Source organism: Carlito syrichta, unplaced genomic scaffold (genome assembly GCF_000164805.1).
Source record: "Carlito syrichta isolate Samal-C Ts95f unplaced genomic scaffold, Tarsius_syrichta-2.0.1 Scaffold303688, whole genome shotgun sequence".
Taxonomy (NCBI): Eukaryota; Metazoa; Chordata; class Mammalia; order Primates; family Tarsiidae; genus Carlito; species Carlito syrichta.
Window position 1 is genome coordinate 72205 of NW_007247784.1, and position 15810 is coordinate 88014.

At 49.9% G+C, this 15810-nt stretch overlaps 1 protein-coding gene across 1 annotated transcript in view; it reads left to right on the top strand.

Annotated features, from left to right (window-relative positions):
* DICER1 (dicer 1, ribonuclease III) overlaps window positions 1-14097 on the top strand; it is a 47891-nt gene extending 33794 nt beyond the window's left edge. The window contains exons 21-27 of the mRNA XM_021712890.1: window positions 593-612; window positions 716-871; window positions 3911-4781; window positions 6415-6683; window positions 9129-9291; window positions 9384-9459; window positions 9809-14097. Of these exons, the coding sequence (XP_021568565.1) occupies window positions 593-612; window positions 716-871; window positions 3911-4781; window positions 6415-6683; window positions 9129-9291; window positions 9384-9459; window positions 9809-9992 (1739 nt within the window). The 3' untranslated portion in view covers window positions 9993-14097. The remainder of the gene's footprint in view (window positions 1-592; window positions 613-715; window positions 872-3910; window positions 4782-6414; window positions 6684-9128; window positions 9292-9383; window positions 9460-9808) is intronic.
* The last annotated feature ends 1713 nt before the right edge of the window (window positions 14098-15810 follow it).

Genomic DNA, 15810 nt, shown 5'->3' on the forward strand with positions numbered 1-15810 from the left:
CAGGCCCTGCTGTCCCAGCAGAGCCTGGATGGGCTGGGGCGGGTGGGGGGGGGCATCAGGGCAAACAGGCCAGAGAGCAGATAGTAGAGCTGGCTTGTTGATGTGCGTCAAGGGACCCTTTTGCTTCGGCTTAAAGTAGCTGGGCCAAAGTGTCTTGAGATGCCCCCAAAGCAAAGGAGTAGTATTTGAGGGCGCGTTACAGTTGAAATCACATTTGTGGCTTTGATTCTGGGAATAGAGCATTCTTTTTGCTCTGCTGAGTGCCAGTCTTCGCTTGGCAACTGGAGTTGATGGCATCTCCCAACCCGTCTCACTGAGGAAATTGTGGCATCTTGACTTTTTATGCGGACTTTTTTCTGCCCTGAAAATTCCAAGTAGTAGTTTGTATTTTATATCATGAGGGTGTGTTTTCGAAAGCTTGAGATTTTCTGAACTGTTCTGACTCGTTCATAAGGAATTTGCCTGTTCACCTAGTTCGTTTTTGTGTTCTGCGTTTCATACCCAGAAATACTTAACTCCTCCAAAGGGCATAGAAGACTTGGGAACTGAATATTCTTTTCCTGTCATGAATGGGTGGAAAAACCCTGTGCAGCCCTTACCGGCGGTGGCCGGGTCGAGCCACAGGGAGAGCAGGCGCCAGGGCCACGTGCAGGCGTCTTGTGCGAGTTCCCGCCAGCCGCTGACGGCCGTGCCCTGTGCCCGTCTTCTGCTTTAGGTCAGCAACTGCAACCTGTACCGCCTGGGGAAGAAGAAGGGCCTGCCCAGCCGCATGGTGGTGTCCATCTTCGACCCCCCTGTGAACTGGCTGCCTCCTGGCTACGTGGTGAACCAAGACAGAAGCAACACAGAGAAGTGGGGGGAAGATGACATGGTGAGTGGTGGGTCCCGGGAGGGGTTTGCCTTTCGGCGGCGGCAGAACTTGTGCTGTTGGTTTTGCCGTTTCCCTTCCCCGGCGTGTGTCTGGCAGCCATTTGACGCATCCGTTCCGTTCAGCAGACTCTTTCCGTGAATCAGAAGTAGTGCTGTAATTGCGATGGGGGTGGTGTGTCCTCTGCCTGTCTTCCTTCTCCGAGGGCGGAACAGACGTGGAGCAGAAGGCAAGACCCTCTCGCGGCTCCCGTCGCGACTGCGTGTGGCAGCCCGCGCTGGGTCCGTGGCGCTGCCCAGCCAGGCGGCCTTTGCGCGACCTGTGATGGCGGGCGTGAGGCCGTGTCCGAGACATCTGGCTTTTGTCGCTCCGCGTCTCCTCAGTCAGCGCTGTGCCTCCTCCTGTGAACTTGACGTCACACATGAAGGTTGTCGTTTCTGGAAATGATTCAAGTCCTGCCAGCGACTTGAGACGACGCCGGAGATTAGCAGCAGCTGCTTCGCTCTGTCTAGTCTCGAAGGCCACCAGAGGGCACCGGGGAGGGCCCCGAGCCGCAGGAGCTGCCTGTGTGCGGTGGGGGCCGTGGCTGCTGGGCTGGGAAGGCCGTGCCTCTGCCAGAGTTCATGGCGACCCCCGGGCAGTGTCCTCTCCGGGAGGCTGGCTGTGTGTTTAAGATCGGTTGGCTCGTTGCTTTCATTTTTACTTCAGGCCAGCGATAACCACAGCAGCTCATCCACAGGTTGTAGTTTCTTTGCTTCTTCAGTTTTTCAGTTGGAGCATCCTGTCTGTCTGTCGCCCGCCCTCTTGCTGCCGTGTGCCGCCCGCCTCTCCGTCTTTCCAGGGGGTTTTCTCGGGGACGCTGCTGTGATTTTTACCTGTTTATCTCGCCTGTATTTAACTCACAGAGCATTTTGTTTACGACAGAAATGGAACTTATCCGGAAAAGCCTCAAGAGGCTATTTTCATGCACGTTAGGTCAGGAAAACTACATTTGTCATCAACTTAGGAATATGTAGAGCCCCAGAGGAAAATGTGGGGATTTTGAGCTGTAGGGAAACAAGTATTTCTGTGAAGAACATTCAGGTCAAGTGATTCTTCTTATCGTTTCGTAACTTATTTGGCTCCTTTTAGCAACTGGCAGCATGAAGGTGGTATCGGCGTGTCGTTTGGAGTTCCTCTGTAGATGCCACGCGAAGTTCGACTTACTGTCCTTCGTGTCTCTGATGGCCTGGCGTTTTGGTGCTTGGAACGCATCAGAGCCACGGTGCAGAGCTTCACTTAGTCACTTCCTTGCACTGACTGAGGCCTTGCGCCGTGTGGGGAAGGCCTTGTGGTTCAGGCTCGCCCCAGGCCAGTCCTCCCACCCCTCCCCGCCCCTCCGTCCACAGGTTCGCGACCTCTCCATGCAGAAGCCTCCTGGAGCCCGTGTGGCGGTGAGGCCTCAGAAAGCTGACTTGGACGATCAGAAAAGGGCTTCGTGCTGGTGTTTTTTCTTAAAAGGCTTGAAGTGCTCTTGGAAGCATTTTTTATGAGGTAGAAGCCGCCACCGTGCAGATGAAGAATCTGAAACCCAGAGGCATTAAAGGACTTTGCCTGGGATCACACAGTTTATTTGTGATAAAAGCCAGTCCTTTGGGTTTTCGTATTCTGCCAGTTTCAGCTCATGGTAGCACCTTACTAAAGACGCGTGAGGTTTTGTTTTCTTTTTTAAATGATTCAGTCTTTTTTCTTTTTTTCTTTTTTATTGCAATTTGGCCCTTTTTGTCTTAGGGCCAAATAGTAATCAAGAACATCTTCATGTCGCCTTGGAAAAGTATAGAGTTTTTAGCAGGAAGTTGTTCTTTGAGGTCTGCCACTGCAGTTTGTTTTGGTATTCTTCCTTCTTCTTAAAGTTTTTTTTTTTAATTAAAAAAAATGAAAAGATACACAGTTATAGATATATGGCTTGGCTTACTGCTATTACTTCTTTTCAAGCCAATACAGTCTTTGTGTCTCTGGAGTTTCACTTAAAATGAAACATTTGCGCTTTTTGGAAAATGCTCGCTGGCTTGAGAAACCTTCTGTCAGAAGACTCTGGAAAGTGGTTTCAGTCCAGATGGAAGCGCTGCTCCTGCCTTTCCACCCCCCACCCAAGTGAAGTTTTTAAAAAGTTGCGTAACAGGAATTTGGCGTCTTTCTAGCATCGCAAAAAAGCTGCATCATTATTGAGTTCTAGCCCATTATTAAGGTTGTCATTCACAAATAAGCGTTTGCCAAAGAAACGGGAATTAGCAAAGATCTTTTGACAGAAGTTGGATTGCTGTGTTTCATGTTAGTCTAAATTTTCTTCTGTTTTTGTCAGTTATGCTATAATCTGCTCCCTTGATGACTGTAGCTGAGAGTGGAGAGAAAAGCTTAATTTCTCAAATTCATAGCTTCGCTCAGTGGTCACTTTTATTTTTCAAGCAGAGCAATTTAGTTTTTTATTGTGAATGTACTTTGATTTGAAGTGGAAATGGGGATAAGAACTGTTGCACTTTTTTTGTGTTTTGAAAATACTTTATCTGTTTTTATATTGCTCTCCTAATTGTAGAGGGAATGCTCTTTATACATCTGGAATTTCATGTTATTAATCTGGAAATATTTCTGAAAACCCAGTGACCATGTTTTAAAATGTCGTCAGCAAAACTGAAGCTCTCTGGTGGGCCTGTGAGTGCGCTCATCGCGTCTGCTGGAGTCAGACCCCTCCCTGAGGTCGTGTGTCGTGGACGTTCGTGTCAGCTTTACATCCGTGCGCAAACTCCTAAACTTACAGCTTCATGCCGGATAAAGGTCATTTTATAACTTAGCGAACGAACGTTCGCAGGACATGTTTCCCTTTGTTTATGTGATTAAATAACTTATTTTATGTTAATTGAAAACAAATGGCCGTGATCTTGAAGTTGCCTCTTAGTGTTTGTGGTTGTCGTCTGAAATTATCCACAGCCCTCGCTTCTACTGAGTTTCAGACCCTTTTAAAAACAGCAACCCTGTCTCCCCTCTCCCCCATCCCCCTCGTTGCAGACAAAAGACTGCCTGCTGGCTAACGGCAAGCTGGACGAGGACTACGGGGAGGAGGACGACGACAAGGAGGAGAGCCTGATGTGGAGGACGCCCAAGGAGGAGGCCGACTACGAGGACGACTTCCTGGAGTACGACCAGGAGCACATCCGCTTCATCGACAGCATGCTGATGGGGTCGGGCGCCTTCGTCAAGAAGATCTCGCTCTCTCCTTTGGCAGCCGCGGAGTCTGCGTACGAGTGGAAGGTGCCCAAAAAGTCCTCCTTGGGTGGCATGCCGTTTTCGTCCGACTTCGAGGATTTCGACTACAGCTCGTGGGATGCCATGTGCTATCTGGACCCTAGCAAAGCTGTCGAAGAGGACGACTTTGTGGTGGGTTTCTGGAACCCGTCGGAAGAAAACTGTGGCGTCGACACGGGCAAGCAGTCCATCTCCTACGACCTGCACACGGAGCAGTGCATCGCCGACAAGAGCATCGCCGACTGCGTGGAGGCCCTGCTGGGCTGCTACCTGACCAGCTGCGGGGAGAGGGCTGCGCAGCTCTTCCTGTGCTCGCTGGGGCTGAAGGTGCTCCCCGTGACCAAGAGGACTGACCGGGAGGGGGCCACGGGCCCGCCCCGGGACGATGCCGGCAGCCAGCCGAAGCCCCTCTCGGCGGGCGCTGCGGCCCCTTCCGTGTCGAGAGACTTGGAGTACGGCTGCCTGAAGATTCCCCCGCGATGCATGTTTGACCACCCCGACGCCGATAAGACGCTGCATCACCTCATCTCGGGCTTCGAAAACTTTGAGAGGAAAATCAACTACAGATTCAAGAACAAGGCTTACCTTCTCCAGGCTTTCACACACGCCTCCTATCACTACAACACCATCACTGGTAAGGAGCGCGGACCCCACGCCTGGCTCGGAAAGTGAGCCTTGGTGCCGCCGCGGGTCTGTGGCCGTGTGTGGACAGATGCATGGACGGTGTTAGCGCTGGCGGTGTGGGGGCAGGGAGGAAGCAGAAGGAAGAGGAGGAGTCCGGTGTCTTCCTCCTCGTCTGGGGAGCGAGTCCTGCCTTGTCCTGGAGAGAGCTGGGGGCGTCCCTGTCCCATGCGCTCCCTGTGGCAGGGCTGTTTTGTCTGCTGCCTCGTTAGAGACGGTGGAGCCTTGGGGTTTCGGTGTCTTCCCACTTTGTCCTGCCCAATGCCTTTGGCCCGTGCAGTGCTGCTTGATGTACTGGTATATTCCGGATGCATTTTCACCTTCTGTGCCTGTTCTTCTTGGGCAGAAAGGGCCCTTTCTTGGGGTGTTTTAAAGTCTGAAGTTGGATAGATGAAAAGAAACGATTTGACAGGAAGGTTGCACGGCCCTTGCCTGACTTGGCCACCGGTCACCTTCCACTCGTCGTGTCCTGTGCCTCCCTCCTCTGTTGGACCGGCTCCCGGTCCGTTAGACAGCCAGAAGGCAGAGCGTGTCCTCAGAAGCAGCCAGCGTCAGCTTGCGAGACACAGCTGAGGCTTACGTTTAGATCTGTGTATCAGAAGGATCCAGAATGCCAGAGCAAAGTGTGACGTTTATAGTTTACTTAATCAAAACAGTGTAGGTGAAGATGGTCAGCAAAATGTAAAACCAAAAAGGGAAAAACTATCTGACTCTAGACTAGAAAGCCTGGGGAAACCCGAAGCCTCGTTTTCTTAGGGAGAAGATAAGGCACAGTTTTCCAGTGCGCTCTCCTGGAAGTCAGGGGTCTTGGGTGCCAGGCTGCCCTAGCCCCGGCCTCCGAACTCATGGGTTAGTGTGGGACAAGTCCCCTTTTATCCCTGCCTCCACGTTTCCTCGGCTGAATGGATGCTTTGAATCACTACGAGAAAGCAGAGGTGCCGATTAACGTCGATAACATTCATACTGACCACTGCTGTGCCTCTCCTTTTCCGCCTGTTGGTTTGTGGCACCTCCCTCGTTTCTAGAACAACTCGAGTTGACAAGAGGCTCTTCTTTCCTGCCTCCCTGGGCCCCAAGTGTAGCACAGAAGTAGCAAAGAGCGACGTCACACGTGCGTTCCAGAGTGTGAGCGAGGCGGTGTCCCTGCGTTGCCGGGGCCGCAGAGCGTGGCGTGTGTGGAGCAGACCTGGCAGGGCCCAGCTCTGCTGAGTGACGGCGTGGGGGAAACCTGGGTGTGCCGGCCCCCGCCGGGTCCGCGCGCTGCCCAAGGAGGGTTCCGTGAGCGTGCTGCCCCCTGGGAGGTTGTTGGTTGTCTTCAGACAAGCGTGAGTCTCGTGGCCACTCGGACATCTCCTGACCCCAATTTATATGTAAGAAATGCACTTAGCTTGCCGTTAACATTTAGTTTCCACAGGAAGGGCAAGTGCGTGTCAAATAGTTTTCCCCGGAGGCGTGAGCAGGCAGAGGGCCTCGGTGAAAGCCTCTGAAGCGGGTTTGGGGGCCAGGCCTTGGCAAAGGCACTTCTGCGCAGCTAGCTGGCGCCTGTGCGGCCGCACCAGCTCACGCTCCACTTGGGGTCCTCCCAGATTGCTACCAGCGCTTAGAATTCCTGGGAGACGCGATTCTGGACTACCTCATAACCAAGCACCTTTACGAAGACCCGCGGCAGCACTCCCCAGGGGTCCTGACCGACCTGCGCTCCGCTCTGGTCAACAACACCATCTTCGCGTCGCTGGCGGTCAAGTATGACTACCACAAGTACTTCAAGGCTGTTTCTCCCGAGCTCTTCCACGTCATTGACGACTTTGTGCAGTTTCAGCTCGAAAAGAACGAGATGCAGGGAATGGATTCCGAGGTTAGTGCTGTGTCGGGAGACGCTGATTCAGGGCTGGAAAAGGCCGTCCCGCCAGGGCGCGCTGGTTTCCGAGTTCCGACCACACCGCTGCCTAAAGGGATGGCGGGGGCCTGTGCGGTCTCTGGTTCTCTGGGGAGCTCTGAGTGGACTCCAGAGGCCTTGGGTGTTTGCCCCTCTGCGGACTGCGTGGTCGTTCAGGGGAGGAGGAGGACAAGGGGCTGCGCTGTTCTCTGTGGCCGGCCTGCCGGGGACGCCCGGCGTCCAGGCCCCTCCTCCCCCTCCTTCAGGGCGGGCTGAGCTTGAGGGAGAGCGCAGTGCGGTCTCCTCTGCCTTTCTGTTTTAAACGGACCAGAAACATTGGCTGATAGCTCAGGTAAGCATCACCAGTGTCCATTCTGCTTCTGCTCAAAATGGGAAACTCCCTTGAAACACAAACTTCTAATTTTTAACCATTGGCATTTGGGAGGCTCCTATCGTGAGTTCAGCCAAAGGTTCTTTCGAGACAGAGCTAACTGGCGTATTTGTGAGCTGTTGTGAATTGGGGTGGGGAAGGGTGTTGCTGAGGCCTTTCCTGCAGTCCTTCCCCAGCATTCCTCTGCACGCCCATGTCCCCGGGAGAGCACTCTCCTTTCTTGCTCTTCCTCTTCGGATTCCACTGGCTGCCTTATTTTTGTAGCTGTTTTCGTTGGTCTTGCTTTAATTTGTGCCTTCACACTTTTAATTGCACGGAGCCATTGTTGGGCAGCAGTGAATTCCTTGGGCTTTCTGTGGGAAAAGTGAAGAGTCTAGGTTTTGAAGCCTCAAGGCCGAGGGTCACACCCTGTCCGCCACCCAGACGCAGGAGGGAAGGTTGGAGGCCACGCGTGTGTGTCCCTGCACCTGGGTCGCTCTCCAGCCTCGCCGGCTGGGTCAGGGCAGCCTGCAGTGCGGCGAGAGGCAGAACGTCCACACAGTGGCGCGTCGTCGGAGGCTCACATTTGAGGCGTCCCGTTGGCGTGGTTGGCTGGAATGGACTTCACGCACTCTCTCCATGCTGGTGGGGCATGCTGGTTCTGCTTCTGTTCATTCTTTTCTTTTGTTTTTATAAACATATGTACAGAAGTTACAAGAACCAATTGGAAATGTCGAGGTCTGGCATTTCTGACTTTTGTTTGATCTTAAGAAAGTCTCTACCTCTCTGGGCCTCAGATTTCTCACCTACAAAGACAAAGTTAAACTTTGATAAGATTTGAAATTCTATCTCAAAACTGCGATAGGTGAACAAGAAATATCTTGTTTTGTAGTAATCAACCTTGTGATGTGTTATTTAGAACTTTGCGTGGCTAAACTGTGCATCTAGAAATCAGTATTTTCCCTCCATCTCTTTATTTCTGTTTCACAAATGATTTGTGTTTATTTTAGAAAAATGAGAAAGTACAAGTAAACAAAAAATGAATTAAAGTGGCCCAATTATACTAACTCATAAGTAACTAAGGTTAAGATTTGGGGATGTGTATAGACATAAGCCTAGAAAGTGGAGAAGGGAGTTATATTATGCGTAGTATAGTGTAGCCTGTTTTTCTACTTAATACATTATGAATGACTTTCCGTGTGTTGATTGACACTACGATTTTCCATAGCTATATGCTAGTCAATAAATGTAGCTAATTTATTTCAATGGTTCTTTACGGCTAGACAGTTAAGTCGTTTTTAGTTAGGACTTCTCATAGCTCCAGATGTGGTCATGATGCATGCTTATCCCGTCATCTCCTTAAAGTAAGTTCCTAGAGTTGGGACAGCTGCGTCAAAGAATTGTGGACTTCTGAAAGGCTTTTCGTGCATATGTAGGGGTTTGTTGTATTCACTGGAATGCCTGCTGTGTGCCTGGTGCTTTATTCTCGTGAACGGGTATCAAGTGGCTTAATGGAAAGGGAGCTTTCGGAAAGATAACTGGGAAGATAGCTTCCACATAGAATTTTCCTACCCAAAGAGGAACCACTTCTCCTCTGGAAGCCGTGTGCACCCTTGCCAGCGCTGTACGAGCCAGGACTGTCCAATCCTTGCCTGGCTGCTGGGGGCCGATTGTTTCAAAGCACGGTTCTTTGATTACTAGTGAATTTGAAGGGTTTTTTTTCCCATCCATACTTTCATTGACTGTTTCTAATTCCATGTTAAAACTTGGTTTTGTTTTCATTTAGAAGCAATATTGTTTCCTTTGCTGGATGTAGACTGTGAAATAGAGTGGGGGCTTTTCTCTTTCTTGAGAAGTCTGAAAAACCTTTTTTGAAAAGGCAAGGCATTTGTGAAGAACCTAGTGAAGGGTAGCAGGCCACGGGCGGTGGGCTTTGTTCCCGTCCTTAAGGGCGTGGTGAAAGTCACGATCTGTCCAGCGAAAGAAAGCCCAGTCTGTGGCCCGCTTTTCAAGACGCCCCCCTTGCCTACAAGCGGCGTTTGTCTCTGCCACAGCTGAGGAGATCCGAGGAGGACGAAGAGAAGGAGGAAGACATCGAGGTCCCCAAGGCCATGGGGGACGTCTTCGAGTCGCTGGCCGGAGCCGTGTACATGGACAGCGGGATGTCGCTGGAGGCGGTGTGGCGGGTCTACTACCCGATGATGCGGCCGCTCATAGGTATGGCCGGCGCCGCCGCAGGCAGACACGCGCCCGGGAGCCGCGGCTGCAGGGCTGTGGCTCACCCGAGCTCTCTTTCGTTCCCATCACAGAGAAATTTTCTGCGAATGTGCCCCGTTCCCCTGTGCGAGAACTGCTTGAAATGGAACCAGAGACCGCCAAATTCAGGTAAGCAGAAAAGGCACTGGGAAAAAAACCAACCGACTGGAAAGCGAGAGGGAAGAGTTCAACTACACAGCACGCTCCGAAAAGTCCTGGGGCGTGCTGCTCTCCAGTTCCCCTCTGTAGCCTGATTGGTTTCTCTTTTTCTCTTTGTTTTCCTAAAGTTTTGCTGAGTTTAAGAGGACAAGGCCACCCCGGCTGTCGGTGGTGTGTGCAGGGCACCCTCGGGCCACCTCCTCTGTGCGGTGTCGGCGTGCACGTGGGCCTCCGGGCCTCCGAGTGCTCACTACCCGCCGTCTGACGCGGATCATGAGTATTTCTGACTTCTCATTGCAGCTGTTTGGATGTTTTACAGCCCGGCTGAGAGAACTTATGACGGGAAGGTCAGAGTCACGGTGGAAGTGGTGGGAAAGGGGAAGTTTAAAGGCGTCGGCCGGAGCTACAGGATCGCCAAGTCTGCGGCCGCCAGAAGAGCCCTGCGCAGCCTCAAAGCCAGTCAACCTCAGGTCCCCACGGCTGAAGCCCCTTTTAAAATCTGAAAACAAAGCGCAGACAAGCAGAGTTAAGGGGAAAATGTGTACACCGGAAGGGCCGACTTACAGCTGATACTGAGCGGAATTCAGCTGGAGGCAGAATTTAAAGTCTGTGTGGTAGCGAGAGAGAGCAGAATAAAACATTTAACACGTGTATAAACACTTTGGAGCTAACTGTAGTTTTAGTTTTTTGCGCAGACACAATCTTGTCTTCTTCCCTCCCTTCTGCTTTGTTTAAATCACGAGAGTGCTTTAATGAGGACGTTAGCAAGTGTTTGGAGTGACGACTGGCCGCCTGCTGTCTTCAGCTCCATTGCGGTGCGCCCTGCCCAGCGCTGAGGGCCTTGTAGGCCCCTGGCTGTGTCGTGCCCCTCCCTCCGTGTGTGCGGCCGTGGCGCCCGCCCTGCGGCAGGCCAGGCGCCCGGCAGGGGGACGGGGTTTCCGGGGGAGAGTGGCCGGTGCTGTCTTTTCTTTCCCCGTCACGCCGCAGAGTGGCCGCTGCTGCACTTGGTAGTAAGGGACAGGTCTTGAGTCACATTGGCTGGCCCGTTGGTGAATCACATTGTTGTCTTCTGAAGCCACATAGTCTCGCATAAGAAAGGTTCTTGCCTTAAAAGTCAAACTTCACGGACGTTCTTTAATTTCTCCTCGTTTTGGAACAAACTATTTTACATTCCCTTAGTTGTGTTATGCATCGACTGTTGAGACAGCGTGACACTTACAGCTCACTAGTATAGTTGTCACTTAACTTATTACAGGATCATGACAGAACTTCTGTCGTATGTGTCATGAAGACATTTTAAAAACCAGAATATGTAGTCTGTGGATATTTTTTATCATAAGAAAAATGATCTTTGGCTAAATACCTAATTTTACTAAAAACCTCCAGCTAGGTAGTTCCACTGATGGAAATGTGTATGGCAAATAATTTTGCCCTCCAGGCTGTTGCTCTAACAAAAAAACCTTAGACATATCACACCTAAAATATGCTGCAGATTTTATAATTGACTGGTTACTTATTTAAAGAAGCAAAACAGAGCACCTTTACCCTTAGTTTTCTCATAGAACTCTCTCACTGTACTTTTCACAATGTCGCACGCGTACTTCACCTACCAAAGCTGTGCTGTTAATGCCGTGGACATTTAACGTTTGCGATAAACTGCCGTAATTTTGATGCATCTATGTGATTTAGGTCATTAATTTAGATAAACTAGCTCATTGTTTCCATCTTTGGAAAAGAAAGAAGCGTTTTTAGGCATTTGCCTACGTTTCTTTACTTAGACTTGTAGGCACTCTTCACTTAAATACCTCAGTTCTCTTTTCTTTTGCATGCATCTCCCCCGTTTGGTGCTATGTTTATGTATTATGCTTGAAATTTTAATTTTTTTGCACTGTAACTATAATACCTCTTAATTTACCTTTTTCAAAAGCTGTGGGTCAGTCTTGCACTCCCACCAACATACCAGTCGAGGTTTGCTGCAATTTGCCCCGTCAATTATGCTTGAAGTTTGAGAAAGCCGAGCAGAGGCGTCTCGTGGTTTCCAGCACCTCCCGAAGTGGCTGCTGCTTGTAATGCTGCATTTGTGTTTCTGGTTACAGTTGAATACTGTTTTCTGGCTTTATCTGCACCATCCCCCGCAGAGAAGCGCCTCTGTGGACGTGCGCCCCTGGACGTGCCAGCCCTGCTTCCCCGGGGTCCACGTGGAGGGACGCGGTGCTTATCCGGTCGTAGCCTGAAACCGAGATGGAAGCTGTTGAATGAGTTTTTGAGCACATTAATTTAGGTGACTTGTTTTAAAAGTATTTAATTCTGATTTGGAAACCTAGATGTCTATTTGGTTTAAAAAAAAAAAGAGAGACCTTAATGTAAGATATCGTGGCCAGTTAAAACAATTCTTATGTGATGTTACTGTAAAAGTGTACAGTTGAAAAGTAGGGCTGGATGTGAATTTTATTCGTGAGGGTGATTTGTGGTAAGATTAAATCACAGATCTCTTGAGAATTCATAAACTACCTGATGCCAGGAGCATAGGGCTGCATCGCGGCGATGCATTTATCCCAGTGCTACGGGATTCTCCCGCTTCCTCGCACCAAAATCAGTTTGTTTCACAGTTACGATCCCCAGTGGGAGAAAAATGCCTCAATATATTTTGTAATCTTAAGAAGAGTATTTTTTGTTAATACTAAAATGTTCAGACTTGGACACGATTAGGTCATACATTCTCAGGGGTTCAAATTTCCTGCTACCATTCAAAATGTTTTATCAACAGCAAACTTTAGCTAGTTCATTTTTTTTGTTGGGGAAAAATATCTGATTTTAATTTGACTCACAGTTTGAAGCATTCTGTGATATCCCCTGGTTACTAAGTTAAGAAATCAAAAAGTACGAGCGAGACATATGAAATGGTTATAAATGCTTTGTGCTGCTGATGTTGAATGCTGTAAAGTTTCCTCTGTGTAGCTTGTTGATTTGTTTTGCATCTGTCAGTTAAGAAAAGAAATCACCCTGTGTTGCCCATCTTCCAACCCGTCTCCCTCCCTTTGTTCCTGTGATTGCAATGCGAGGCCGAATGTACATGGAAAACCCACGGGGGGTGTGACTGTGCTCCGAGCACGCGTGGGAAGGACTGGGGGCAGATCTTGAAGAAGCAGCTGCAGAAATTCCTCACGATGATTGTGTGCAGGCTGGTTGGCATGAACCCTCCTTCGTCAGCGTTGTTATTTCTTTTAAAATACAGTTTCCGCAGTCCTAACCGTGCTGCATTTTGTACTTGCTTTCCCTTCTGTTCTGTTCATGTAGCACGATAAGCATTGCACTTGGTACCGTGCTTTACCTCATGTCGAGAAATGTGCTTGACGGAGAGGAGAGAGGTGGGTGAGCCTTGCTGCTGCTCTGATCTACCGACTTGGAGAGAGAGAATTCTAATGCCTGCGGTGCTTCAGACACTCGCGCGACTTCTGTAGGTCGTTTTTGTCTGTGGCATTTTTACTGTTTGTGACAGGATGACAGAGATGTGTTCCCTGAACTCTGAATCATGTTTTCAAAATGTTTGTTGCCTTTTTCCCTTTACGTTCTGTGAAGTGATTATGTTTAGAGTGACCTCTCACACTCCTGGAATTATCTTTTAAGATACGGACACTTTCCTTGTTAATGAGAGTGCGCCCTCGGAAAGAGGTCTGCAGGCTGCCTGGACAGCAGGAGGCCAGCGGCTGCGGTGGCCGGTCCTGTCAGTTCCGGCTGCGGCTTGGCGCACCCCGGGCCATCTGGAGGGACTGCGCCGTCGTGGAGCCCAGGCCCGCCGGGTCCACTCGGGGCCCATCGGTGTCAAGCGTCTGCCTGGCTCTGTGAGGATATCCAAGCCTTTTACGCAACATGTAGGCCCCCAGATCTTGCTGTCTTTGTTTAACTGCATCCTTAACCAGTTTGCATCAGGCGCGGAAGGAAACGCATGTCATGTTTATTCCCTGTGTGGTTGTTTTAATTACGTTTAAATAGGTCTATTTTTCCAACCACCGATTACTTTTCGGGAATTTAATGATTTCCAAATAAATTTCTTTATTTTATATTGTACATGAGAAGTTTTAAAGATATGTCTAAGACTAAGAATATTAAAGTGATTTTAGAAGCTGTTCGAGACGCCAGTAGCAATATCTAGGACATTTGCACCCAGACGTTGTGTGTGAAAATGGTCTTTCAGAACTAACTTGTAAATAATTTTAATCATGACTTGGTTTTCTTCCTAGTCCATTTTTAACTTGGACCTCACCCACAGACAGTGTCCATTGCACAGACACACTTGGAGCCCCTGAGCCGCGGGTGACGCAGCACAGATACCGAGGTGGACAGGAAGCCAGTCCCTGGCTTTTCTGCTGTAAATAGCGTGAAGAAAAGTGACTACAGTCAAGTCAAACTAACGCCTATAATTTGATTGACAATAAACTCTTTGCCATCACATGCTGCAGCTGTTTTTAAGGAACGGGATGTCATTCGTTCACAAGTATGACCTGCTGCAAAGCCTGCAGCCGCCCCTGATGGATCGCGGTTTCCTTTAGCTGTTCTTTTGTAATAATTGTAGCCGAGTAAATCTCCAATAAAGTTATGGTCTGATCACTTCGTGTCCTTTTTCTTTTTCCATTCTTGTTTGTCTTGATTCAGTGGGTAATAACATTGAGTGGTAGCAGAGATGTTCTTTAAAACGTTTCAATTCCATGGTGATTCATACGAAAGTGCATATTTTAACGAGGAAATTTTGTTTACCAAGTTTTGCTTCATGCCAACCTGTAGAATTATGTAGAAACGATTGTCTTGTTGAAGACTTAAGTGATTCCAGTTTGTTCTTTGGAAATTCTGTCCCATTGGCTGCTGTGTCCTGGGTCTTGGGTTATTTTACGCATTTGACTCACTCCTTAATTGAGCTTGGGTTTTTGGAAACTGGGTGTACAGAATGTTCGGCTTCTCGGTCTTGAGGACACATTTCCCGTATCCTTGGTGAGGAGATAGTTCTGTCATTTCAGGCGTTTGACCCAGGCTTTTTACAACTCAGTAAACTCAGCACTAATATGAATCGCTTGGTTGTAGGAACAGGATGATAAGACGGTTGCAGGAGGAGAAAACATTTTCGTTTTCCTTTGGAAGTGGAAGTCGATCCCTTCTCTCTCCCACTGCTCTCAGCGAAAGGAGAGAAAGGCACCTGCGTTTCCAGCCTGAGGAAGGGGCCAGGCCTCAGGGCCAGGTCCTTCCTGCCACCCTGGTCCCGGCCCCAGAAGACGAGCAGCTGCTCTGGCTGCAGCTCCCAAGGCCGGCCGCGAAGGCGCAGCCAGGCCAGGCGTGTCCTTCCGCAGAGCGTGGTGTGCAGGCAGGGCGGGCCCGAATGCGCGTGTCAGATCCAGGAGCCTGACGCAGGCTTCAGGGAAGGGGCGAGCAGGGCCCTGCCTGCTCAGGCGGGCGCGGGGGTGCGGCCAGGAGCGCTTCCTACCCTCGCAAGGCACTTCGGGCAAAACCCTCATTTTTTTCTTTTCTGTCGTTGCGGTAAGACGTACATAAGATGTACCATCTTCACCCTTTGTAAGTGTCCAGTTCAGTGGCGTAAAGTACATGCATGGCTGGGCACAGTGGCTCGTGCCAGTAATTCCAGGATTTGGGGAGGCTGAGACAGGAGGATTGCTTTAGACCAGGATTTTGGGGCCAGCATGGGCAACATAATGAGACCCTGTCCAAAAAAAGAAAGAAAGAAAGAAAGAAAGAAAAACGAGCCACGCTTGGTGGAACTTGCCTGTAGTCCCAGTGGCTCAGGAGGCTGAGGTGGGAAGATCGCCTGAGCCCAGGAGTTCAAGACCAGCCAGGGCAACGTAGAGGGACTCGTCTCTACAGAAAAATCAACAGTCAGCCAGGCATGGGGGTGCACGCCTGTGTTCCCAGCTCCTCAAGGGGCTGAGGTGAAAGCTCGCTTGTGCCCGAGAGGTCGAGGCTGCGGTGTGCCTGGGCGACAGAGTGAAGCCGTCTCTTAAAAAAAGAAATACAGTGGATTCACTGTGTTGTGCCACCATCACCACCCTCTACGCCAGAACTTTTTTTTTTATTCTACTTGAAACTCTGAGCCCCCTAAACCCCAACTCCCCTTTCCTCTTCCTCCAGACCCCCAGTAGCCTCGGTAGCCTGGGACTACTTTCTGTCTCCGAATTTCACTATTCTAAGGGCCTCACGTAAGTGGGATCAGACAATGTGTCTCCTTTCAAGTCTGACTTAGCTCCGTTAGCATGTCGTCGAGGTTCATCCACATGGTAGCATGTCTGAATTTGCCTTTTTTTTTTTTTTTTTTTTTTG